The following is a 25,831-nucleotide window of genomic DNA, read 5'->3' as shown; positions in this document are numbered from 1 at the left end:
GAGGCGTTTTGAGCATTTTAAAAAAGTAGTGTTTGCTATGGTCTTCTGGATTGTTTCTTACTGGCCCAAGTTGAAAGAGCCCATTCTCAAATCTATCGGGTCCCTTTTTTCAATTTAAGCCTTTGAGATATTTTCTCACCTGTTTCAAGTTTGATTGCTTTGAAAAGCATACCTTTACCCAACAAACTAACTAGATATCATTCATGGTTGAGGGATGAGTTACATGCTAAAGTTTAGGCTTATGGGTTTGTTCAAATCGCTCACACTAAGTCTGAGGAATAGTAATAACAAGCACCACTGTCTATATTAATGTACAGTCATATAACATATTACAGACTCCTTAATTTCAAACTATACGGTTTTATTTTGAGTACTCAAGCCCTCATGTCATTGTCTCAGCTTTCTGTTGTAAAATAGCTGAACACAATCAATCCACTTTACTTCAAATGTCATGAAAGATTGAAACGGGGAATTCAATTTGGCCTTTAAACACAGACTCTTGCCTTATCTGATTGGAAGAATGTACATTAAGCATCTAAACTCTTATTTATGAGTGCAAGTTTAAGGGAGTATCAAAAGTTGAATGGGTTGTCACTCCAGATATCTGCACAATTGCTCTCTTTATCCTGAAAGTTGAGTTTATAATGTGAGTGATAGTATGGCCTATGGTCCAGAGTAAAATATATTGAACTTTACAACCTTTTTTTTTTTCTTCCAAGAGCACATAAAGTGCATTTGTGAGCTAAATTTGCAAAGCTCTGTTCAAAAGCTTTAGCTTGAGATATATTCATTACGGACTAAATCTAATTGTGTAAAATGAAATAATGCAATAGCTGTTTAATGAAGACTAAGCAGAAAATTAGATCAACTTTGACCTTACCCGAACTAATAATGCGCAGTTTGAAGGATGACAAAGAAACGCTTGTGTCCACGTTCTCTTCAAGTCAGCGTCGTGTATGTGTGTGTGTGTGTGTGTGTGTGTGTGTGTGATGTGTCTGTGGAGAATCTACACAGCGTCCATGTGCATTTGTGGACATACACAGAGGCACAAGTGTGTCTGATTGTGCCGTAACATGCGTGACACGTTAAAGCAGTCATGGTCGTCTCAAATACAGTGTAAAAGCCTTCAGTCATTACACTGACACAGTGAGACACACAAATCTTATACTCGCACACACAAAGATTGTTTATATCTATGCTCAATGTTTCAGCATTCATGTTTGATTTCAGTGTCATTTCTCAAGACATCATTGAACTGTTCTCAAACTTTGTTATATTGAGTGAAATGCATGTTATCACATTACTTGGCTGTACAAAACAAAGGTTTATTCACAAACCCTATAAATATCAGCTCATCAACAGTGCTATAAAAGAGGGGGTGAACTTTTCATATTTCAGACCTCTTCTCTATTACGACCTAATCAAATGAATTGTAATACCCAGACATTTCTTTTAAGATGAATACACTGATTTTGTGATTTAAATTGGATCATTGTAATTTCCTTCCACAGACCGAACTCTCCACACTCTCCCGGCCCAAATTGATTAATCAGCACAGCCTGAGTTGAATTTGATCGTGGAGTAGAAGAACAGACGCTAGTACAAAGTGACCAGTGTGGCGGCCTCTCATGTTCAGGATTGAATAAAAGGCCTTGTCCGTCTGGCTGAAACAGATCTGATCTTCTGGACGGACCCTTCTACTCTCACCTCTGATTTGTGGCATATCAGATGAGGTATTTTGGGAAGTTAATCACGTACAACATGGCTGACACCGCAAGAGAGAGGTTTATTACTACATACACAACAGGTGCATAATGTGGCCACTGAATGTCACTGCATTAGATAACAAAACATCAAACCAAGTGGCATCTGCAAATGAATATTGCAAGAGCTTTACTCAGAATAACCAACTTGTCTTCTTTTTATTTAGCAATCAGAAACACTAGTTTTGATATTTTGTTTTCTAAAGCAATGAAATTCATACACATTTATGTAGAAGTCCATTTCTGCTTCAACTGTAAAAAAAAAAAAAAAAAAAGTGACTTTTTCGTAGCGATTACGTTTTTTTTTTTGTATGTCACATTATGACTTAGTGTCCCTATTATGCTTTTTCGAAAATTGCCATGAGGCATTGTGAAATATGGCTGTTTGTGAATGTAAAAGGTCAGCAAAAATGTAAAGATCAAAGTGCACAACAAATAAAGTTATTGTCTCCGAAAAGAATCGATTCTGAACTGCCCAAAATGAGTCGTCAGCAATTCCAGTCTCACTTCCTGTTATACATACCTATACGTAACAATCTAACAAATTTGCATAATGCCAGTTTATGATCTTCATTGGCCGCCCACAAACAACGTTTACTTTGACCTGCCCTCAAACACTGCAGCTGTAGCTGAGACTGGAAGAGTTTGGGTCGTGTTGTCGACTTGTGTAGGAGATGCTGTTTTCTGTGCTGCAAACCAATCACAACAGAGACTGGACCATCTGACCAATCAGAGCAGAGTAGGCTCTTGGAAAAGAGGGGTTTAGAGAGACTGAATCTTTGAACTAACCATTTTCAAATTGAGAAATTAGGTGATGCTGCAATGTATATTATGAGACCATATTTATGTTTTTTGACCATTGGTGCATGTGAACCTATTGTAGGAGACCTAGACAATATACCATTAAAATAGCAGAATATAATTTATAACTCAGTTATTTCTCTTTCACATTTTGTGGCTTTGTCACAATTGCAACGTAATTGCAACAAAAATGATTTAAACTAATTACATTAATTAAATAAAACAAATTGACTTTTGACTTTATTTCTTATGATTGCAATTTTATATTTCACAATTATGACCTTGTATCTCACAATTTCACATTATGACTTTATATCTTACCATTGCAACTTTATTTCCTAAAATTGTGGCTTTATATCTCACAATTGTGTTACTATTTCTCATAATTGTCTCTTGATTGCGATTTTACGACTTTCATATAAATATTTCATATTTTATAGGAATATTTTTAATTTACTACAGTTAGGTATAGTCACAATATTTAATTGAATATCGAAGACAGGGGACATACTCATCATACTCATATCATACTCTGCCCAGAAATTCTTGAGATGTTTATTTACAACAAAAACAACAAAAAAAATCATTTTAAAACAATCAAATAATATACCAACTGATTTATAACTATTCCTGTTTTCCATTTCATAATTACTGGATAAGGATTTCACTCACCAAGAACAATGTCTAATGTCTAAAATCAGAATCAAAATAATGCAACAAACTTTTGACCCTTTAAAAATGGATTAGTAAATTCTGAGATGAATGTTAACTAAGATTAGCAAATGCTGTAGAAGTATTGTTCATTGTTAGTTTGTGATAACTAATGTAGTTAACTAATGTTAACAAATGTAACCTTTTTGTTAAGTGTCACCAATATAGTAAGTGTTTAATAACTTTTGGGAAAAGTACATATTTCATCAGTTTTCAACCAATAACATTAATATATAATAAGAGTGCTGATATCAATCAAGATTTATAAACGCTGAGTCATTTGAACTGAGGAACAGTTCCTTCCGAATTTCTTTCTCCTTTTTGAAGTTGTCAGCCAGAATTTTCACATCCCCAGAAGTCTTTTAAATTCCTATAAACCAGTGTGATGGCTGTCAAATGGCGAAAATGAATCTTTCTAACCACGCCACCACACTGACGAACAACAACACACTCCGTTGAACGGAATCCCACATTCTTGTGGAGCTTTCGCTTTTTTTTTTCTCATCTCGTTTCCCTCTCAGCTGAGTACGTGGGTGACGTTAACGTGAGACGATGCTTCTCTTTTCATCACTGCAGGGTGCTGCTCAAACCAAAAGTCTGACTTTAAGACCTATTAGGTTATTAAGTGCCTGATATGGCACACCCAGGTATGGGAAAACCACCAAAGTCAATCCTCTAGCAGTCCGAACCGCGCTGGGGGTACGAGCAGCTTCAGAGAGGGGAGTGGGGTGGAGGGCATCCGTCTGAGCATGTTAGGTTTGTGATGAACTGTTTTAAGGAATTTTCCCTCATCACGTGCTGGTAACTTGAACATTTAGATGGCGGCAATTGAGTGTGCGTGAGCAGAGCTAATCGCATGCGATACGCAAGGACAGATCGCGAGTCGTGACATTCTGTGCCACAACAAAGCAATGAAAAGCACCACTGTAAACGCACATGCTTTTGTTTACATACAGACACACACTTTAACAAGGGATCTACAGCATGCAAGCTAGAAATAAGTTTTCTCTGCTCAAAAATGTTTTACTGTTCTCATCCGTAGATGTTGACGGAACCTTGTCATTCATTTAAGGTTAGTTAAGTTTTTTGGACATTAATGTCATATTTTATAGATGCATGTTTGGACGCGTTGCATGTCGCTATAAGAGAATGAATAGAAATTAATTCATTATTGAAGTATTTGTTTTTTTGTTTGTTTGTGTTTATTTGGCCAATATATAAAATTCCATTACCCAAGTAGCCAAATTTGCATTTTTTAGATTAATTTCCATATCAAGACTGTGATGTTATGGCTGGTTTCCAGTCTAAGACGCTTTAGAAGACTGTTAGCTGAAAATATGAAGCGTAAAATGAACAATTATTATAACACACGCAACACCAATGATACAATTATGTGAATTAAATTAGCCAGATTGAATTTACTTTGACAAATGTAGCATAACATTGACACATTATATATGTTTTTCATTATACACCTAGTTTGTAATGTGATTTTTCACTACAGATTAATTTGATGCAATAGGACAGATTTTAAAGCATTTAAAGCAGTTGTTCCTTGAAGTTTGCATATTTGCACTCCCTCCAAAATAATACATTTTATGGCAGGACAAACCAGCATTGAAGCAATAGCTCAATCAGATTAACTATTTCAAGATCTAGAATGCAAAACATTAAATGCTCAACTGACTTACCTGACCGTACCAGTTATATTCCAGCATTTTGATTTTATGAGTGGTATCGCTCTCAAAAGCCAAACTGTTGCTCTCTATGGCACAACAATATCATGCATTTACTTGTGTAGACTCATCTACGGGTCCCACTAAGCCCTCGACACACACCCCAAGCCCGTTTAGCACTCCTAAGCTTACGACCTGTTGATAATGAACCTGAACCCATTATTTTGAGTCAATGAATTGAAAGAAATGGGGCAAGGAATGAAAGCCACAGGGCCAATTACTGATGCTCTTTGATGTATTATTCTCCCTCACTCACTCAAATGGATCTGCACATTTTGTCTTCATCCTCTGTTTTTCATTAATTATTTTGCTTGGGGTCAAAGTTCGACTGGCTAATTGTGCAGACGGTTCAGCTTTAAGAATGGCAGTGATTCTCCAAAAGCTGACACTCTCTCTAGCTGTGCTCAGCCACCTTGCATTATGCCAATTAATCCAATTCTTTGATTTTTTTTTTCTTTCTTTCTTTCTTTCTTTCTTTCTTGTTCAGCCTCTCTTTCTGTCCCTTCTTTTGTAATTCATCATCTTAAAATCTTAAAAGAGTTGGGGGGTCTTGGACTGGTTGGGAGATTGTTAGGTCAACTAGAGTAACTAATAGTTCAGTGTTGGCGACACATGGAGAGCTTTATTTTACAAACTGTATTCCAACCCATAACCTACTGAGAGAGAGAGTGTGTGTGTGTGTGTGTGTGTGTGTGTGTGTGTGTGTGTGTGTGTGTGTGTGTGTGTGTGTGTTTGGCGCAGAGTGTATGTATTATGTATGTATGTATACTTTTTTTGTTTTTATCTTTTCCAGCACTATGAAACATAAAATATTACTAAATATGCATGGCAAAAATTGGTGTTTGGGGGCGACATTGTAATAACTATAGTATTCATTTGCCAACATTTAATATTTCTTGTTTTGTAGGATTTATATATATTGTTAATTTACTTGTCTATTATACACTGCAAAAAATTATTTTCTAACTTAGTGTTTTTGTCTTGTGTCCAGTAAAAATATCAAAAAAAAATTCAAAGATAATACAAAAGATATTATGTCTTGTTTTCTGGGGAAATAAACCCAAATGAAGTGAGTTTTTGCTTAAAACAAGCAAAATTATCTGTCCATGGGGTAAGAAAAATAATCTGGTTTCTGTTTGAATTAAGATTATTTTTCTTACCCCATGGACAGATAATTTTGCATGTTTTAAGCAAAAACTCACTTAATTTTGATTAATCCCCCGGAAAACAAGACATAAATGCATCTTGATTTAGATATTTAGACTTATTTTTTTTTTTACAATCAAATAAGATGCGTAAAATAACTACTGTTTCCTAACTTTTCCAGTTTTCCATTCATAAATGCTGGATATTGATACCACTCAAGAACAATTTCTAAAACCTATATATATTTTTAAGCTGTAGAAAAGTAGAACGCTTATTTATTCATTGTTAATTAAACATTTTCAAGACAATTTCAGGCCTGGAAATCAAATTTTTAAATATCCACGATATCTCCAGGTTTGCATGGGAGCCCTGCATCGTCGCAGGGAAATGTACAAATCACAAAAATGAATTTCTTAGCACCAGTAGGATTAGATATTCTCACACCTTTCCTCATAAAGGGCACATGAATAATTTGATCATAAGTATATACTTTAGTAAAAGTGTTCTTTATGTGGAAAAGTTTTATTTTTTAAATCAGTTTTGCGGTCCAGACATGCAAATCGCTGGCCAATAACAATAAGCGGCTTTTCTCACTATGCTTGACCCTGGGTTAGCGTGCTTTTTAACTCTGGGTTAAGGCCACTTTTAACCAGCATCTAAGCCATGTTTCACAATTGTAATTTGTGCTTAGCAAAGGTGCTTAGCAAGGGAAGTAAATGGGGGGGTTGACCGGGAAATGCAGTGCAAAATGGAACAAGATAAACTAGGATTACGTTAGCTCAGGGAGAAAACGTCCCCACGAGAAATCACAATAAAAGAGCTGCATATTCATTTATAAAATTGTTCATTCTGACTCATGTCGTAGGGTGCTTATAAGGCCCTTACTTCCAGGCTGCCTCCACATTTCGATTCTCACTGTCTTTTAGCTTAGCCCTGCAACTATTTCACAGTGTGAGCCCGCTGATCACGCATATTAGAAGGCATTCTCATTTATTATTGCTGTAAAAGTCATCTTTCATCACTCCACCTCCAGGATAGTTCCCGCTTAGTGTTTTAGTTTACGTGTATGGCATCTTTCATACCGCTCAGTACATCCTAGTTTCTCTCTTACATAAATCCGTTTGCTTGCATCTTAATTGAAAAGGTCATATTTACTAAAATAAAAAGCCTGTTGGGGACTAGAACCTGTGGGGAAACCCACTCATTGACATCACAGAGGATTTAAGAAACAAAAGAAATATTATTCTAGAGATTAACTTTCCATAATGGGACAGATAGAGTAATCTAAATGAGATTAGGAAATGCTAATGACGTTTTCCCTCTGATCTTGATTGACATTTATCTGAATTCCTACAGGAAGCATTGGCTGCCCTTAATGGCTAATACTTGCCACTTTCCTGCTTTATTTTTATTTTCATTTTTTTTCATTTCAGTTTAGTCTAGTCCCTCACAAGGGACTCGTGCATCCTGACTGGAGAGGAACTCCTGTGTCCTTTTCAGTTATTTTGCCCAAAAGACGCCAGCGACTAATCAGTGTGGCTGAGCAGTGATTCTGAGACGTCGGCCTGGGGGTTTTGCGAGGGCCCCTGGTGATACACCACATTAAGGGCCATAGTGGCCCTGTTTGATACATGTTTCCCCATCAAACGCAGAAATGGACTCACACTAATCAGAGGCCAGAGGTCAGTTGGGACAGACAGATAATATCTTTGTAGACAAGAAGAGTCTAGTTCTCCTGCCTTTTACCATTTAATCAATATGATCCAAGCAATTCTACGTAGTGGAAAATCACATGCAAGATCTGTCACTGAGCAACAGACAACTGTGATACTGTGTTTAAAAACGTATTGTTAAAAAAAAATCTTGTATGTGTCTAAAAAATAGAAATTGCTCCACAGAAGCCTGTTTCTAAAGTGGGATTTTTCTCACTGTGAATGCCATAATCTGAACCAAAATAATTATTAAATAGCTATTTATACATCATTTGTTGCATGTACTTTCTAATTTAAATAATCTTTAGTACAGTTTTTTTCTGTAGGTCAGTACAGTAGAGCTTGAAATGTGATCTGAATGTTTTTGTCAGATTCACTCATTAAGAAATGTTCTTCTGCTCACTTTCGTGCTCTGGCAGATGAGGGCAGCAGTGTGGATGGACAGATTGTGGAGTTTTATTATACTGTCTGATTGTATTAAAAAGAAAAAGTAAAACCTTTACTGCTTGTAATAATCCCTGTACACCTAAATAGACCCCCTCCCTCCTTACGTCCCCTGTCTAGCCCTCTGGCCAGATCAGGCCTCACAGGTGCCCCGGGGCACAACGCTCTGTCCCGCTCAAGGCTAAAAGCCCACACTAGCATATATTCCATGCATTGAACCTTTTTCCTTTGAATCCTATTAGTGGCTGAACATGGTTTAACTGAAAAAGACTGCCGACTTCACTCAATTAGGCCTAATAGGATTACAGGGCTGGTATGGGCCGGGCGGTTTAAATAAGACAGGAATTTTGGCAGACACCTGCAACATGTACTGCATTAATCTTATAAAGGAGAGTATGCTGGCTTGTTAATGGGGATTGCACATGCCAAGACTTCAGCTGCCATCTTTGTTGAGGCAAGAATCAAGCTTGTGATGAAAGGACTGTTCACTTGTTTCAGGCCTATTCAGCACATTTGGTATTCGGGCATTTTATGTGCGCCAAAGCACGTGTGTATCATCAGAACCTCATGCAATTAATAATAATAATATTAAATTTTTTTATTTTCTATAATATAATATAAACAGATTCTTTTGAACTTCTGAATTCCTTTTTTCAGACAGATAAACAGGTTCCCATCCCACATTGTTTTGTTTTTTTTACACACAATATATAGAACTTAAAAGGCCGCTGAATCTTATTACCAGGGAACAACCCTGGCGGATCAAAGAGACACGGAAGGACCAAGCAACATCAGGGCTGTAAAAAGTCCCTGGAAATGCTGTACTTGATCAAGAGTACTTCTGATCAGACTCAGTTGTTTTATAGAAAGGCAGAACAGTGACGAGTCACTCCACTGTCCTGGAAAAACCCCATCTTATGTTGCAATTGATGACAGGCCGTTTGTCATAATCAGAGCTGCTAATACGGTTTCCTCTCACTGCTGATTCACAATGATTGGGTCCAAGTAAATTTTGATGTTCATGTCTCCATCCTTCCTTCCTCATTTGCTTTTATTCCATCTTTCATTATTTTTATCCTTGACGATTGTGTTGAGAAATGCCACAGTTTCTCCGGTGTTTGGTGTTTTTAGCCCCCAACGGCGCCTTCCAGACAGCGAGGGGATGGGTAGGTTTAAGATTGAGGTTAGGGTTAGCTGCCTGGAAGGAGTCATTGGGGGCTAAAAACACCATCGAGCCGTTTCTCCAGATCTGCGCTCCACCCACCCTGCTTTAGCAATGCTTGTTGATTGAAAATAGAATTCATACTGTGAGTGAGTATCAGTTATATTATCATGTAAATCTATCATGCAAAAATGCAAATATATAAATATACAATTGCCAAGGTGGCTACTTTTTTGTGGTGTAAACATCTACTTAAAATGGCACATGCACACATTGAATAAGCTGACGCAACACCGCTAAATGCTTTTATACGCATCGCTAAACCTGCAATAGAATTTAGGTCTGTTTAAACTGAAGTTGGGACAGATCTTTTCTTGCATACGCTCAGTCCACTCGAGCACGAGGTTCTCGGCAGCAGCCATCTCAGTGTCCGGCCAACGGATGTACATCCGAGCGAAATGACCAGTATGTTTTATTTCAGGGGGCGTTTACACGATACCGTTTTCAACAAAAAGGTTACAATAATATCATTCATTTAGAAAAATGAAACAATTTTTGTTTCATGCCAACTTTAAACCATTTATGATATTTCCACAATCAAACAACAGTTTAAGCCACTTAAAGGGCCATACATGTTCAGTATCATCAGAGTAAGATTGTGTATGTAACGCTTTCACAATTCTGTTAGCATTCAAGCATATCTGCTCCGTCAAGAGCATTTTAATTGTGCTGTCCAAGGTATGGACTGTTATGAACACCCGCGCCAGTGTACGCTACAACTGTCTATCCCCATTAGACGTCTCTTGACCTGCCCTCCCTCCTGCCAGTCCAGTGGGCCGCAGGATGTCAGACTGAGTTTGGGTCTGAGCCAGACGGGGTGGGTGGTCTTCCTCGCAGTCTGCTTTGGTCTTATTAGTCAGCCGGGATCCCCCCCCATCTCCGTCTCCCATAATACGTCTTCCCATAACCCCTTGGCTCTACCCGAACTGCCTCATAGGCGGGGAGGCGTGTAGATACACAGTTATAGATCTGTGTCTTCTTGAGTGAAAGTATGTGTGTGTACGTCTGCCGTAGCCTCAAGGGACAGCACGCTTCTAAGAGATCAGCCTCTTTCCTCCAAACACAGGTAGTGCTGCAGTGTTTGAAATACACAGATCCACACCAAAACACAGACGCACACACACACTTTAACACATGAAAGGCCTCTTGTGGACCAGAGCAAACACAAGGCAGCTTTGATGTGCTCCAGCCTCTTCTATTCCCTTTCACACACCCTAAAACTGACTGTCTGAAAATCTGATTTTTATCTTTCTCCTCCTGACAGGTATTAAAAGTGCAGATGAAGTGAATGTTTTTCTTCTGTCTGGCCAATTTAAGCAAAACTCATTTGAAAGACAAATGACCACAAAACACAAATGAGATGTGTATTTTTACTATTATTGTTATTAGATTTCCCCATATGTATATAAATAGAAATAATACATCTGGGTTACATAATTAAAGCACCGATTATTGGGTTCCAAGGACAAACGGCTTGTGTAGACAATACAGTTAAACAATGGCCATATCTCTTTTCAAATATAATATGAGTGTCATATATACATGTGTGTGGTTCAGGTGTATACCCTTCAGGTTCAGGTATACATAACACATATCATTATGTCTATGGAAATTCCCTATCAAAGTTGTATTGATTGATTGATAAATAGATCACATTTACTCAAACTGTGCCTAGATTTGATAATGTTAGAGATTTCAATATGAGTTCAATCTTTCTCTGTATTTTGCGCTATTATATAGCATATATTTATATTTAGCCATTTATATTGCTCTCCTATGCTGGTCAAAAGCACCTCTGAGCAAGATTTTTTCTTTTTTTTGCAAAGGATTAAGAAAATGCCTAAGAATGAAAAAGAATGAATGATATATAGAAACTCACAGCCCAGTACAGGAACTTTTACTTTTTACAGTCAAAATAAACACTTGTCGAATGTGACTACTGTGATTACAGTGTTCTGTCAGCACATAGTGTGGAATTACGCTCCGAAACAAAACCGCCAGCAAATCCACAGCATCGGAATTCCAGACAAATGAGTCCTGGGACACAAAGGCTGTTTGGGTGGTTTCTGGCTCAAATGTGCGGACATAGGCATGCGTCTATAATCACATTATGGGGTTAAGTATCAATGTGGCAGAAACGATAAAAAAGCCTCTTTATTTATACTAATAAAATCTTAATTATTTCTCCTGGCATCTAAGAATTTTTTATAAAGACTTTAAATATTTAATTTAATTTTCTTTTGTTTTATTTTTGAAGCACACTGAATGTGACCCTGTCAATGTCCATTTCTTTGAAATATATTCTTATACATTTTAATACATACTTAAACCTAAAATGAATCAGTCTTATTTTAATAAAATAAAATGAAATTATAATCTAATGAAAATAGTAGTAGAATAGTGACATTCACAGACACGCTGACTTTCTTTCTCTCTCTTTTTTAGATCATGTGCGAGTTTTTGCCCCCCTCCACACCAAGGGGTCATTTTAATTTGTGTTACGATGCATGTAACTAAATTAAAACCAGCTCTAATGATACTGCCAGCACTCTTGTGAGTGTGCTAATGACTACCAGTCGCTAAAATAAAGAGTGACTTAGTCAACACAAAGTCAGACTTGTTCCTATAAATGTTGTGAATGCATTTAACTCACAGTTCCACTTAATGAATAATATCAGTTAAGATGCATTCGATTTCATTCAACGCAATGTAATATTCTATTTTTCACAGTTAAATGCTATGAAGCAAAAACTAAACGTGTCAGAGATTTTGCATACCTCCCATTGGGTCCAAGGACAGGTTGAGGGCTGATTGCTGTGGTAGGGGCCCGGGTTCAGGTTTGTGTGGTAGGAGTAGGGACAGGTGGAGAACGAGGGCCCCAGGGCCCACTGGTTCTGCTGGCTTGATACATTAGTTGCAGGGGCCACTGGAACACCAGAGAATGACTGGAACATTGCTGGATTCCTAATGCTGCACGCTGAAAACACAACACGAGAGAGCTGTGAAATGTGATATCTCACTGTATCTACACAGTTCGTTTACTTTAATGTAGTGTATCATTTTAGAAATTAACATGTATTACTCATTTTTAGCCATTTTCAAAACATTTTGTTTTGATTTGCATCTTGAATAAATCTGTCTGACGCGTGAAGTCAGAATCAGTAAAAGCCTTCAAATGAATTTACTAAGCCGGTTGAGTGTACTGTCCCCTAGGGTCAATTTGAAATCTTATTTGAGGGATGTTTTCTTTTAGCCTGTGATCCGATGTTGCAGTGCGTCTTTGTTCAGACTCACGTCAATGTTGCAGGAGGTGACTGAAACGGAGCTGAAATAATAAGGGGCAGCATGCTGCATATATAGTCTCAGTTCAGCTGTCACACACAATCAGTGATTTTAGTGTAAAAGGCTAATTGCCTGTTTCAGTGATATCTACTTTAAAGTAGTATTGAAAATGACATAAATGCTTTAAAAATGTTTTAGTGTTGCAGTGTGACTGTCATTATTGTGATGATTTTCTTCTCTTTTTTTTGTATTAAGGTTTTATATGAATAATTATCATACTGTTAAGTGTTCTATCTATCTGTCTGTCTGTCTGTCTGTCTGTCTGTCTGTCTATCTGTCTGTCTATCTGTTGTCTGCCTATCTATCTATCTATCTGTCTGTTGTCTGCCTATCTATCTATCTATCTATCCATCTATCTATATCAATCTGTATACTCGTCTGTGTCCACTCGTCTGTCTGTCTGTCTATCCACTCATCCATCTATCTATCTATCTATATCAATCTGTATACTCGTCTGTGTCCACTCGTCTGTCTGTCTATCTATCTCTGTCTGTCCACTCATCCATCCATCCATTATGTCTGTCTGTCTGTCTGTCTGTCTGTCTGTCTGTCTATCTATCTACTGTCTATCCACTCGTCTGTATTATGTCTACTCATCTTGTCCATCTATCTACTCGTCTGTCTGTCCACTCATCCATCCATATCTCTCTCTGTGTCTGTCTGTCTGTCTACTCATATCTATCTATCTGTCTCTCGCTCTGATGTAGCTACACTTCAAAAGCTACAGCTGTTCCCCATCCATGTTTGACCACACTGCATATGCAAGGAATGTTTCTTCCTTATTGTATGACTCTTCTACATCTTTTAATTTCAGATATCTGATATGTTACAATATGTAGGCATGGTGTAGAGTTATGCAGCATGAGGATCTGATTCTATCAGAGAGAGATCAGTGAGACAGTGACGCCTCACACAATCAGAGGGGCCACGCTGAGAGCCAGACAGCACTGTGAAAGGAAAGAGCTCCATAATGGAGGAGCAGGAGGTTGAGCACAACGTAATTGGCAAGTCTTCCTCCTTTTTTTTGCCCACACCTCTCTACTTCCATGCATGGTGCAAGTGATTTTAAATTGCCTTCTTTCTCTCTATATTCGCTCATTATTTCTCTCTTCCTGTCAGCATTGCAGAACAGTAGAATATGCGATCCTAGACACCAGTCAGATTCAGAGATGGACCGAAATGCGGCTAAAAAATGTTTCTGTCCATCTGTCAGCATTCCAGGGACAGAGCTGCTTTTAGCTTCATTTACTTGAGACAATCGTCCCTGTCTGCACTTCAGTTGGGTCTGTGTCCACACTGGGCCACTATTTGTGTGTGAGCCTCTCCATTATGAGGAGAGTAAGTATTTCTCCCAAACAACAGGAGCATTTTACAGAGCTAATACTATAATGAGGGAAGGTAATGATACCAAACCAGGGCTTTTTGTTTCAGGCTTCCAACTCTTTAGCAATGGCACTATTTGACACATTCAGAGGTCAGAAATCCCAAGCCATTTTTTCATTTACTACAATTTACTGAACAGTAAAACACTATATTTGGCGTTCATCGGGATGCAAGGGGCATGCTGGCAAACGGGTTGTTGTGCAAAACTGCAACCTGCTGCATTTGGCATTCTTAACATATCTTTCATATGTTGATTTAAATGTTTTTGTAAAGAATTAATTGGTGTTGCTTGCTAAAGTAATTATTTAGCAAATTCTTCTCATTGCTCATTCTGCTTGAACTTCTCATACAAATCATGTGAGCTATTACTTTTCTAAATTATCTTTTTGGAGTTAGGATTAAGGTCTTGTAGACAATAAAACAAAATTAAAATTGAAAATGCATTAAAGAAAATACTCTAGCCACCTTGAGACTTTAATTTGACTTGAGCTCGTAAGCAACCACCCAGCAACTGCAAAAAACATTCAGGACATATCATTATGTCATATCATGCAGACAAGTTTTGCATAAGCAAATGCCTCAAAAAAACTCTAGTTTTTGATGATGAACATGGCTTTTCCCTGTTAGTGTCATTGATTTGCAAAGGGGTCATTTTTGGATGTCACCAGGGTGAAGATGAGGTCAGCGAGACACTGGTGAGCTTTAACTAGTGATTTACAGTGTATAGTAAAACCCTTCGGGCTTATGGGTCATTGGCTAGCTGGTTGTGTAGGTGAAGACAATAAAGTATAGGCTATACTTCGATATTGTAGCCTCAGGTGAAATGCATATCAGCAGGAGTATAAATCCTGCCCTGCTCTCATTAAAAGTCTAGAGGAGGCATTTCAATGTGTATATGTGAATATATGTTATATAAAATGTGTGTGAGGGAGATTTTAGAGGATGTGTCTCAGTCTGATGAGCTCTCCTTTTCCCCCTGAGCTTCATTAAAAAGCTTTCCCTCAGAAACGGCCCTGTGTGGCGCTTTGCCCCTTCACCAGCTCTGGGCTGAGAGACAAAACACTTGTTTCCCCTCTCTCTCTCTCTCTCTCTCTCTCCTCATTCTTTCTCATGTCGTCTCTCAGGTCCTCAAAAGGCTTTGTTACAGGCTTTTCAAGTTGAAGCACCTATTTATTTGCTCTTTTCAAGGCTAATTCTTGGTTTTGTGCTCTCGCTGGCTCTCCTCGGATGCCGAGTGGCGCTGCGGTGCTTCTGCCTGTGCTCAGGCCCTGAGTCACTGAGTCTGGATAATGGACAGACTTAAGCCGGGTTCACACTGTACGATTTTGACCACGCTTTGGCCGTCTGAGACAAATTTTTGAAAAGCCTAAAAGATTCCTCTGATCCTAGGCTAAAATCTGTAGTCTTTGATTGCTAGTTTGACAGCCGATGAGTTGTGCGTACAGTCTGACCATTGCGATCAAATGTTAATTCTGCCAGTGTCCGAAGTGCTGCAGTGTGGCTTGTCCTATGACAACCATTAAATAAAAAAATTAATAGGAGTGCAGAACCTGATGCCGCAATTAGTGTAGCGACAACATTAACGCTAGAGATTGTTTTTCGTTGCTAGCCACCATTTCAATCCTGCATTTAATGCAGCGTCATGGACTGATGATGTAAAACTCTGACGAGTCTCCTTGCCTTCGTCTGTTTTTAACAAGTTTTGGCATTAAAGGCAACATTAATGACAACTGAGATCCTACAGTGTGAAATGGCTTACAGTGAGCGTGATTTCACCAAGTACAACACTTGGCTTTTGGTTTTGGCTTCACCTATAATTTCCTGCTGATTTTAGGGATAACTGAGGGTAGGGTTAGGTTTAGGTTTTCGAACAGGAATGTTGTTCCAGTATCAACAAAATATGTTGAGTATGCAGTAAATTTCATCACGTCTTAATATATTGGATAAAATATTAAACTCAGTTTTCTATGATGAAACACATTTAGTTTTCATTCATCAAAGGTGTTTTCTTTGTTTTGTTTTGCCAGGTTCTAACAATTTTAAACTATTTTTAAAGGAGATATTCCCGTGGTTTTTTTTTGTTTTGTTTTTTTGTTTTTTACTATTTATTTATTTAGTTTTTTTAGAATATAGTTATACTTTTTAATATATTTATAGTGGGGGATCAAGGTTTGACTGTTTAGTATGGTCCAATAGGCAACACATAAATTGCAAATATTTTTACAATATAGGTTGCACTTTATTTTACAGTACATGCACTTTCAATATACTTAGTGTACTTACCCATAAAAGTACTGAGTAGGGTAAAGTAAAGTTTAGGGGTAGGTTCAGGGTTAGTACGTAGTTATTACCCAGTTTGTGTCATTACTAAAATAAGTGCATAGCATATTCATGCAAAACAGAGCTGTAAAATAAAGTGCTACCACAATACATATATTACAAACATTATATTATAGTAAATTATACGGAACCTTATTTTATTTCCTTTTATTTCATATAGCATGGCATGCAAGTTCCTACAGTGCTTCCTCTGGTTTCTCTCAATAGGCTTTTCTAAGGAGTTCACTTACAAGGCTGAGGATTTAGAAGGCCACAGAGAGTTTATTTGTTTTGGTGATTTCTGTCATGTTTGGTGTAATCTGGCAGCTGTAATAGAGCCTTGTCTGGACAGAGAGACTGTTCGCTCTCAATCTCAGTCGTCTATTTCTGTTGTAATCCTGTTAGGAATACCCACTGAGCTGGCATGATAAGTCACTGTTTGCATTCCCCACACCTGATGACCCCCCAGAGAAGGGTTCTGCACTTTTTACTCACACTCAGGTTCGCTATATCAGTGAGGACACCTCATAGAGGCAATGGATTTTGTATGTGATGTCACTTCTTGTGGGTGGGACCCCAAGATTTATGGAATAGTGATGTAAGTGCCATTAAAGAGGACCCGTTATGCTTTTCTACAATTTAAATTTCTTCAGTGTGTAATGTTGCTGCTTGAGCATGAAAAAGTCCATACCAAAGGGAGTTTTATCAGTTGCACACTGTTTCTGAACTCCCTGAAACGCTTTGATTGTAGTCTTGAGTTTTCTTCCAGGAACGTATACGTCACAAAATTCCTCATTTAAAGCTGCAGTCCGTAGCTTTTTCGGGTTAAAAATGATCCAAAAAAACGTTTTGAGCAAGTACATAACCAGCCAGTGTTCAAAACTATCTGCTTGCCTTAGCTCGATTCAAAATGTTAAGCTTGTAATAATGTTTTTAATTCCAGTGGTACTTTGCGTCATTACGTCACATCTGTACACATAAAGAAGAGTCTCGGCTAGTAGACTATATTGCGTGTGAGGATGTTGGTGGTGGAGATTTATAGCCTTGTCTCACAGCACTTGATATAATTAAACGTATCAATTTGATGGCGGATCCAGAAAGGTTCAAAGGACAATCACCAGTGACAACTGGAGATTCACCCATTGTAAAACGCGAAAGAAAAAAAAAAAAGGAGACTGTAACCGGGCCCATGCGAAAACAAGGATAAACATCGGAAGGGCATTAAATGTAGTCACGCAATGCTGATGTTGTTAACATTAACAATTTGAGAACAAAGTATAATTTGCACGGTTTGACGCGATATGATAAGCGATCGTTAGATTTAATCAGCACGATTTACTGCAATGCTTTTTTCCCCATTGTTGGTCAGAACAAAAGTGGATGTTACTTGTTCAGACGACATTTTCCGGTGAAAATTCTTATGTTGGTCATACTTCCAAAAAGTAGAATCTGTGATTGCGAATGACAGTATCCACACCACCAGGGCGGCGACTGACAGCCGCATATTCTCCTCAAAACATTGGATTCATCCGCGCTGTGCCGTGCCGAGGCACAACACACGTAAAGTTGATAATTCCGCGAATAACTGCAATTGCAGATTTCGAACAGAGATGGCGACAAAGAGGAGAAACTGCGGACTGCAGCTTTAAATAATCCCAAGACACATGCAAAATAAAGTGGCGAGGCCTGGTCGAGTTAGTTTGTAGTGTGTTGAAACTGGTGGTTATGGTAAAGGGCGTGACATTTCACTTACATGCTCTAAGTGGGTGACCAATCACAATACACTGCTCCAGCTGACCAATCAGAGCACATTGTGCTTTTCAGAAGGAGGGGCTTCACAGAGACAGGAACTAAACAGAGTGTTACTGACAGACTGGGACGAGAGGAGCTGCAACAATGTCACGTGTGAAAACTAATGGGTTTTTTTTACATTTAAACATAAAATCCTATTTTAGTAGACCCTAAAAACAAAAAAGGGCCCTTCTTTAAAAGGGCATAATATCTTAAAGTAAATTACATATTACATATATTTTCTTGGGCACCACATTTGGGGACGTTATGAACGTTGTCACACACAGTTCAGATGCAGAAAATTTTTGCAGCTTTTCCCAAATAGACCAGACAGAGAAATAGAGGCTTGTTTTTGTGTCTGTCTAGCCAGCGCTCCACTTGAGTCAGTCTCTTCTCAGACATGGAGCCTCAGTCAAACCCAAGAGCCACAGGCCGGGAAGAGCAAACATTCAATGTCATCTCTGATTGGCCAAGGTTGAGCAGCGCCTCACCTTCCCATGAACCCCTCCGCTGTCACTGATTGGACGAGGTGAGCCGAGCCTCACTTGTGTCTGAACCCTGCCTTGTGCGAGACGCCGGTTGTGTGATGTGAGGCCTCGTAGACGCTGTTGGGAGACGGACTCAGGGTGGGTGGTCTCGGTCATGAGGGCTCTCCAACCATCGCTTGCAGTGGAGAGCTCCTTCATCACCATGCCGTCATGATAGCACTACTCATAAGAGCACCACAACCACCACTCCTCAACATGGCAATTCAGACTTCCTCCCTGTCATTAAGCAATATGAAGTCTGGAATGTGAATTCCGAGATATTCGATTCCTGCCCTTTATGAACTTATCTGGGTTGGGGGAAGTTATTAGACTTGAATGTTGTAGAGGAACCCAGTGTACTACAGCTTTAACTGCAGTTCCTTTGATGCTCACAAGAGGTCACTGTGTAGACGGCACAGAACTCTGCCTTGACGACTTGAGAAGTCTGATAGTTTGCATAACTTGAATTTTTTCTTTTGCTTATTCAGTAAAACTCAATCTATTAGGCAGACATCTTCAACATTATGCAATTTTTTAAAAGGACTCATTTCTTTAACAGTTTTTTTTTCATTACAATTTCTTTAACAATGTATCACAGCAGGATGTCAAGATCATATTATTTTAAATAAATCAAAATGTGAAGATGATGATGTGTGTGTGTGAGAGTGTGTATATATATATATATGGTGTAATATTATTAAACATTAATTATAATTAGTTTAATTATTAAATTATAATTATTTAATATAATCTAAAAGGAAAATTATCAGATAAACATTTCTTAACATTTCAATTGCTCAGGGATGTTATGATCATGTTGAATAAATCATTAATTTATAATATACTATACAAGATATATAATAAAATATGATATATAAATACAGTACCAGTCAAAAGTTTGGAAACACTACTATTTTTAATGCTTTTGCAAGAAGTCTCTTATGCTCATCAAGCCTGCAGTTTAAAAAAAAAAAAAAAAGTAATATTATGAAATATTATTACAATTTAAAATAATGGTTCTCTTTTTGAATATACTTTAAAATGTAATTTATTTTTGTGATGCAAAGCTGAATTTTCGTCAGCAAGTACTCCAGTCTTTGGTGTCTTATGATTCTTCAGAAATCATTCTAATATGCTGATTTATGATCAATGTTGGAAACAGTTGTGCTGCTTAATATTTTTTTATAACCTGAGATACTTTTTTTAGGATTATTTGATGAATAAAAAGTTTTAATGAACTATTTATTTAGAATAGAAATCTTTTGTAACAATATACACTACCGTTCAAAAGTTTGGGAACAATAACTATTTTTTTTTTAAAGAAATTAGTACTTTAATTCAACAAGGATGCGTTAAATTGATAAAAGGTGATGGTAACGATTTATATTGTTAGAAATGTTTTTATTTTGAATAAATGCTGTTTTTATGAATTAATGCTGTTAACGTTTTACTCATCAATGAATCCTGAAAAAAGTATTCCAAAAAAATATATTAAACAGCACAACTGTTTCCATCATTGATAATAACTGAGTATCAAATTATCATATTAGAATGATTTCTGAAGGATCATAAGACACCAAAGACTGGAGTACTTGCTGATGAAAATTCAGCTTTGCATCACAAAAATAAATTACATTTTAAAGTATATTAAAAAAGAGAACCATTATTTTAAATTGTAATAATATTTCATAATATTACTGTTTTTTTTGTTTTTTTTTTGTTTTTAACTGCAGGCTTGATGAGCATAAGAGACTTCTTGCAAAAGCATTAAAAATAGTAGTGTTTCCAAACTTTTGACTGGTACTATATATATATATATATATATATATATATATATAAAATCTAATACAAAAATCTAATTTTGACAAAGCAAGGTGTGTATATGTATATACACACACATAAAAACAAACATATACATATATATACATATATATATATATATATATATATATATATATATATATATATATATATATATATGTTTGTTTTTATGTGTGTGTATATACATATACACACCTTGCTTTGTCAAAATTAGATTGTATTATTATGTATTGTGGGTAAAACAGGAAATAGGAAAATATAATAAAAATAAAATGGGAATAAATAGGAAGCTATTTATTTGCTAAATATAAATCTGAATGTCATGCATGACAAAATCTATATACTATTATCTATATACTAACTGAACTAGGGTGCAAACTCTCTTTTATTATAAAAATAATAGTAAACTAAATGTGACAAAAATAATGCACAGTGTCAAAGATGTTTTTAAGGAAAACAGTATGGGACGTGGATGCATTTTAGGGTTCAGCTGGACATAAAGCCACTGGAATTATGGCGTTCAGTTCAGTCCAAGTTTTTTCCTCATTTCTTTCCCCACACCTTGTCTCTGCTGATTTTTTTTCTCCTTTTCTAAGACTTATCCATTATCTCATTGTCATTGAAATGTTAGATATCTTTCCCTCTCTATTTTCACCTTCAGTGTCTCACATCACCTCTGTGTGCCACCGGCTCAACACCTGCGCATCTCCCGCTCTCTATTTCTCACTCATTCTCTCTCCATATAAATGCCATTAATCTTTTGATGGGCTCTTGCTCATCTTTCTCTGATGTTTCCTTTTGTGTTCTTTTCTTTCAGGGCATTTCAAGTAAGACGCTGCCTCACGTCTGTGGTCTCATGAGAGATCAGATGCTCAGCATTAATATACCCATCGACTGCCCAGCACTTCTGCTTTGTTAAAACTCCTCTGTCATGCAACATTATGTAATGTGTGGTGTGGGGTACAACAGGGCTCAAAATAATAATAATAATAATAATAATTATTATTATTATTATTATCATCATTATTATTATATAATTATTTCTTTATTAATATTTTTACTTTATTCTGGTGTTTTATTATTTTTTTCTTTATTTTTTATTCATTATTATATTCTGCTGTAGGATAAAGAACAACAGATTTGTCTGTTGTTCTACGATGACTATTGTGTCAGAAACTAATAAGTGCAGGACTTCAATAGGGCTGAATGAATTTCTGGTATGAATATATACTATATGAATATATTACACACACAATCATTTTTATTTTATTATTTTATTCTGGTGTAGGGTACAATAGGGGCTAAAGAAAATAAAAAATGTTGGGGGTCCCAAATTTTTTTTTTTATTATTATCATTATTATTATTATTATTATTATTATTATTATTACTACTCAATGAATTAGTTATTAACCCTCTGGGCTTCTTCGGTCACACTTAGCTTCCTCCCGGTCAAAAATGACCAGCATAGAAAATGAATGGGAAATACGAAAAAATACGAAAACTCAGAGACACTTTTGGTGGTACAAACTACAAATCAGCCACTGTGCAGAAAAAAAGTGCACAGCAATGAAGGGGTGACACTCTAAAACATCAAGAGTGCAAATAAGACACCCTCCCCCCCTTTTTTTTCTTTCCGAATGGGAATAAAAATAAATAAATAAATAAAAAAAGCTATAGGCAGCCTATAGGCGGTTATAGGACATGACACATATTTATATATTTTAAAGCCACTAGATGGCGCTCTTCTCACTTGAAATTGTTTTTGTTTTTTTTGGCCTGCACTCTATTTTGATGTGAAATGTTGCATTTATTGAAAAAAACAAATATATATATATATATATATATATATATATATATATATATATATATATATATATATATATATATATATATATATATATATATATATATATATATATATATATATATTAATTCTAATGGAAAAAATAGCTCATAAAAATTATATAATTAATGCAAAGTATCATAAAAAAAAAAACCTAAATAAAATTCTAAATAATAATCAGAAAATATTATAGAACAAAAATATATTTGATTGGTTATCCTGGGAAAAAATAAAGTTAAATTTTAAGGCTTCGTCCGTTTTTGACCGGGAGGAAGTTAAGTGTGACCCATTTACGAAGAAGCCCAGAGGGTTAATACTTTATTTGTATTAAAAATTGGAGCAACATTTATGTTTAAAAAAAAATATATATAAAAAAAAATTAATAGGAAAACCATCAGTCTTTGATCTTTAAATAAATATTATGATTTGCAATAGCATAAATGTGCAACATTTAAAATCATTAACTGTTTGATCAGATCGTCTCAAGCTCAAATGATGGCAATTTCGCAGTGCATAATGAAAAAGGTGTGTTTACTTCTGGATGTGTTTGGCCCATTGCCCTCTAATGTGTTAGTACTTGTTATTCACTCACTCTTACAGGGGCAATGGTCTTGAACAAAATCATTTAAAAAAGCAATTATAAATCAGTGTGCTTTTTTGCAGAGTCATACCTCGTGTCGTGATTGTGACAGTCGCTCATGTGCTCGATTAAACGCCCCCCCCGCCCCCATATAAGTGGCATCCTTTAAAGTGAGAAACCACATCCTCCACAAACAAGAAATGGGTTCAAAAATCCCATGATAGATGCGATTTCCTGTATGTAAAACAATAATAGAGGAAGTTTAATTGAAGAATGTGGTGGAGGCTGCCGCTTCTTCATTTTTGTTTTTTTTATAGTTTTCCTTTTTTGCAATGTCACTTTGTTGTTGTAGACACTAAGTTCTATAAACAGAATGCGAGTCCAGGAAATGAATTACCCAAGAGCAAATGCACCAGATTTATGAAAACAAAACCCCTTCCAAAAGATCTGTGTTTTACATTAATACATTTGGCAGACCCTTCTATCCAAATCAACTCTCAGTACATTATTAACATCGTATTAGTTCATGCATTCCCCGTTTCTAGCGCCAGTTGAGCTACAAGAACAAAAGCATATGCCTAATGCATAAAAGTAAATGTTTTATGAACAGATATTTTAGTTCCTTTCTGAGTGCTTAATGTAAGAAAATATATGTTATGGCAACATGCTTTTATATTAACTGATATATAAAAAAAAGACTTGCACAGCCAATTTGATTATACGTAAACATTTTAGGTATATTATTAAAAATTATTAAGTTATTAATTTGAAATAGATGGATTTTATTTTTATGTTTTTTTTTTTACAGAGTGCTATAAACTGCTTTTAGTAAACACTGTTTTTATACTCATAGAGAGACTGGGGCATTTTGCCTTATGAATTAACATTAGAATTATAGTGAACATCTTCACAATGTATTCAAGACTAAAATCCAGAGGTTTAGCAATACTACCTGAAATATTTGGAAATATCTATATTTACACTTAAGACATTGTCGCTAAGCAGGTTTGTTAGATTTGTCTGATGTTCTATGATGACTATTGTTTCAGAAACAAATAAGTAAATTAATAAGTGTATTATCCAGATCTGCAAGTTAATATTTTAAGGATCACTTTCGAAATGGCAAAAACAGTGACACCAGAGACCAATCAGACCTCTAAATTACAGTGATGCTCAGTATAGCTCTGATCTCTCATTACATGTAATATGCTCAAGCATCCCTGGTTACTGGACACAAACTTCTATGATATATTTCTTTATCATAAGCACGTTACAGAAGAAGCCGACTATCAATAGTTCTTGTTTGTGTGGCAGATTAAGCTCAATGAAAAATCGAAATTACCTGTGATTGTCGGCTGCATGCGTTTTCTTCTTCTTCTATGAAGTCAGCGGTTGCTCTCTTGTTATTACAGTTTGCAAGCAAGATCAGCAGGTCCAATATAAATCTTTATCCATTTCCTCTTTTTCTTCGTCCATGGAACCGGATGCAAATGGGAAGTCTCTATTTTACATACATCTTGAACCTAGAAAGTGAGATGTTATTCATTTTTATGTATAATAACCTTTCCCCCCGGTTTCAAAGACGAGGCTTAAGCCTAGTCCCTGATATAGACCCGTATCTTAAAATATGTCTGTGTCGTTGTTTTGTCTCAAGATGCACACCAGTAATGTTTTTTTTCTAAGGCAAGTTTATAAAGCTACGTAAATTTCCTAATTAAACTAAGGCCTAATCCTGGCTCTAAGCCCTGTCTGTGAAACAGGCCTTTATGTATATTACGTTTTTCTTATTGTTGTGTTCTTAATGTAGAAGTTGTGCAGTGTTGAATGTAAGTGTTCACATATTGAACTGATCATTTTTGCTCTCATTGAAAACCATTATTTTCTGGCATAAAAAAATAAAAATGGTCAGGAGGGTGAGCAGAAATGACACGGTGTGTGTGTGTGTATGTCTGTGTAAATGTCTGTGTGTGAGAGATGGTGTGGGTGAGAGAGAGATTGTGTGTGTGTGTGTGTGTGTGTGTGTGTGTGTGTGTGTGTGTGTGTGTGTGTGAGATGGTGTGGGTGAGAGAGAGAGAGATTGTGTGTGTGTGTGTGTGTGTGTGTGTGTGTGTGTGTGTGTGTGTGTGTGTGTGTGTGTGTGTGTGTGTGTGTGTGATATTGTGTTTGTGAGTGTGTGTGTGTGTGTGTGTGTGATATTGTGTTTGTGAGTGTGATATTGTGTTTGTGAGTGTGTGTGTGAGAGAGATTGTGTGTGTCTGTGTGTGTGTGAGTGCGTGTGATTTTGTGTGTGTGTGTGTGTGTGTGTGTATGTGAGAGAGACAGGGTGTGTGTGTATGCATGTATGTGAGAGAGACGGGGTGTGTATGAATATGAGAGAGAGAGAGAGAGAGAGAGAGAGAGTGTGTGTGTGTGTGTGTGTGTATGTATGTGAGAGAGAGAGAGAGAGTGAGAGAGAGAGAGAGAGAGTATGTATGTGAGAGAGAGAGAGAGTGAGTGAGTGTGTGTGTGTGAGAGAGAGAGAGAGAGAGTGAGAGAGAGAGTGTGTTTGTGTATGAGGGAGAGAAAACACTAAACCACAGTCTATATTAGTTAATGTTCTGCATACTGGATGTGACGTCTCAAATGTCAAATGAGTCATAATTAATAACATGACATTAAATGCCATATTAGAAATGTTATTCATCCGTAT

At 36.6% G+C, this 25,831-nt stretch overlaps 1 protein-coding gene across 2 annotated transcripts in view; it reads right to left on the bottom strand.

Annotated features, from left to right (window-relative positions):
- Positions 1–25,831, bottom strand: part of tfec (transcription factor EC) — a 47,172-nt gene that overhangs the window by 18,463 nt on the left and 2,878 nt on the right. For both annotated transcript variants that reach the window (XM_084407330.1, XM_084407331.1), the window contains 2 exons: positions 24,485–24,665; positions 12,313–12,512 (listed from right to left, as the gene is read on the bottom strand). In XM_084407330.1, coding sequence (XP_084263456.1) covers positions 12,313–12,512; positions 24,485–24,503 — 219 coding nt within the window. In that variant the 5' untranslated portion in view covers positions 24,504–24,665. The remainder of the gene's footprint in view (positions 1–12,312; positions 12,513–24,484; positions 24,666–25,831) is intronic.

Source organism: Rutilus rutilus (assembly GCF_951802725.1).
Source record: "Rutilus rutilus genome assembly, chromosome: 4".
NCBI classification, from domain to species: domain Eukaryota; kingdom Metazoa; phylum Chordata; class Actinopteri; order Cypriniformes; family Leuciscidae; genus Rutilus; species Rutilus rutilus.
This window is presented reverse-complemented; position numbering and strand designations above follow the sequence as displayed.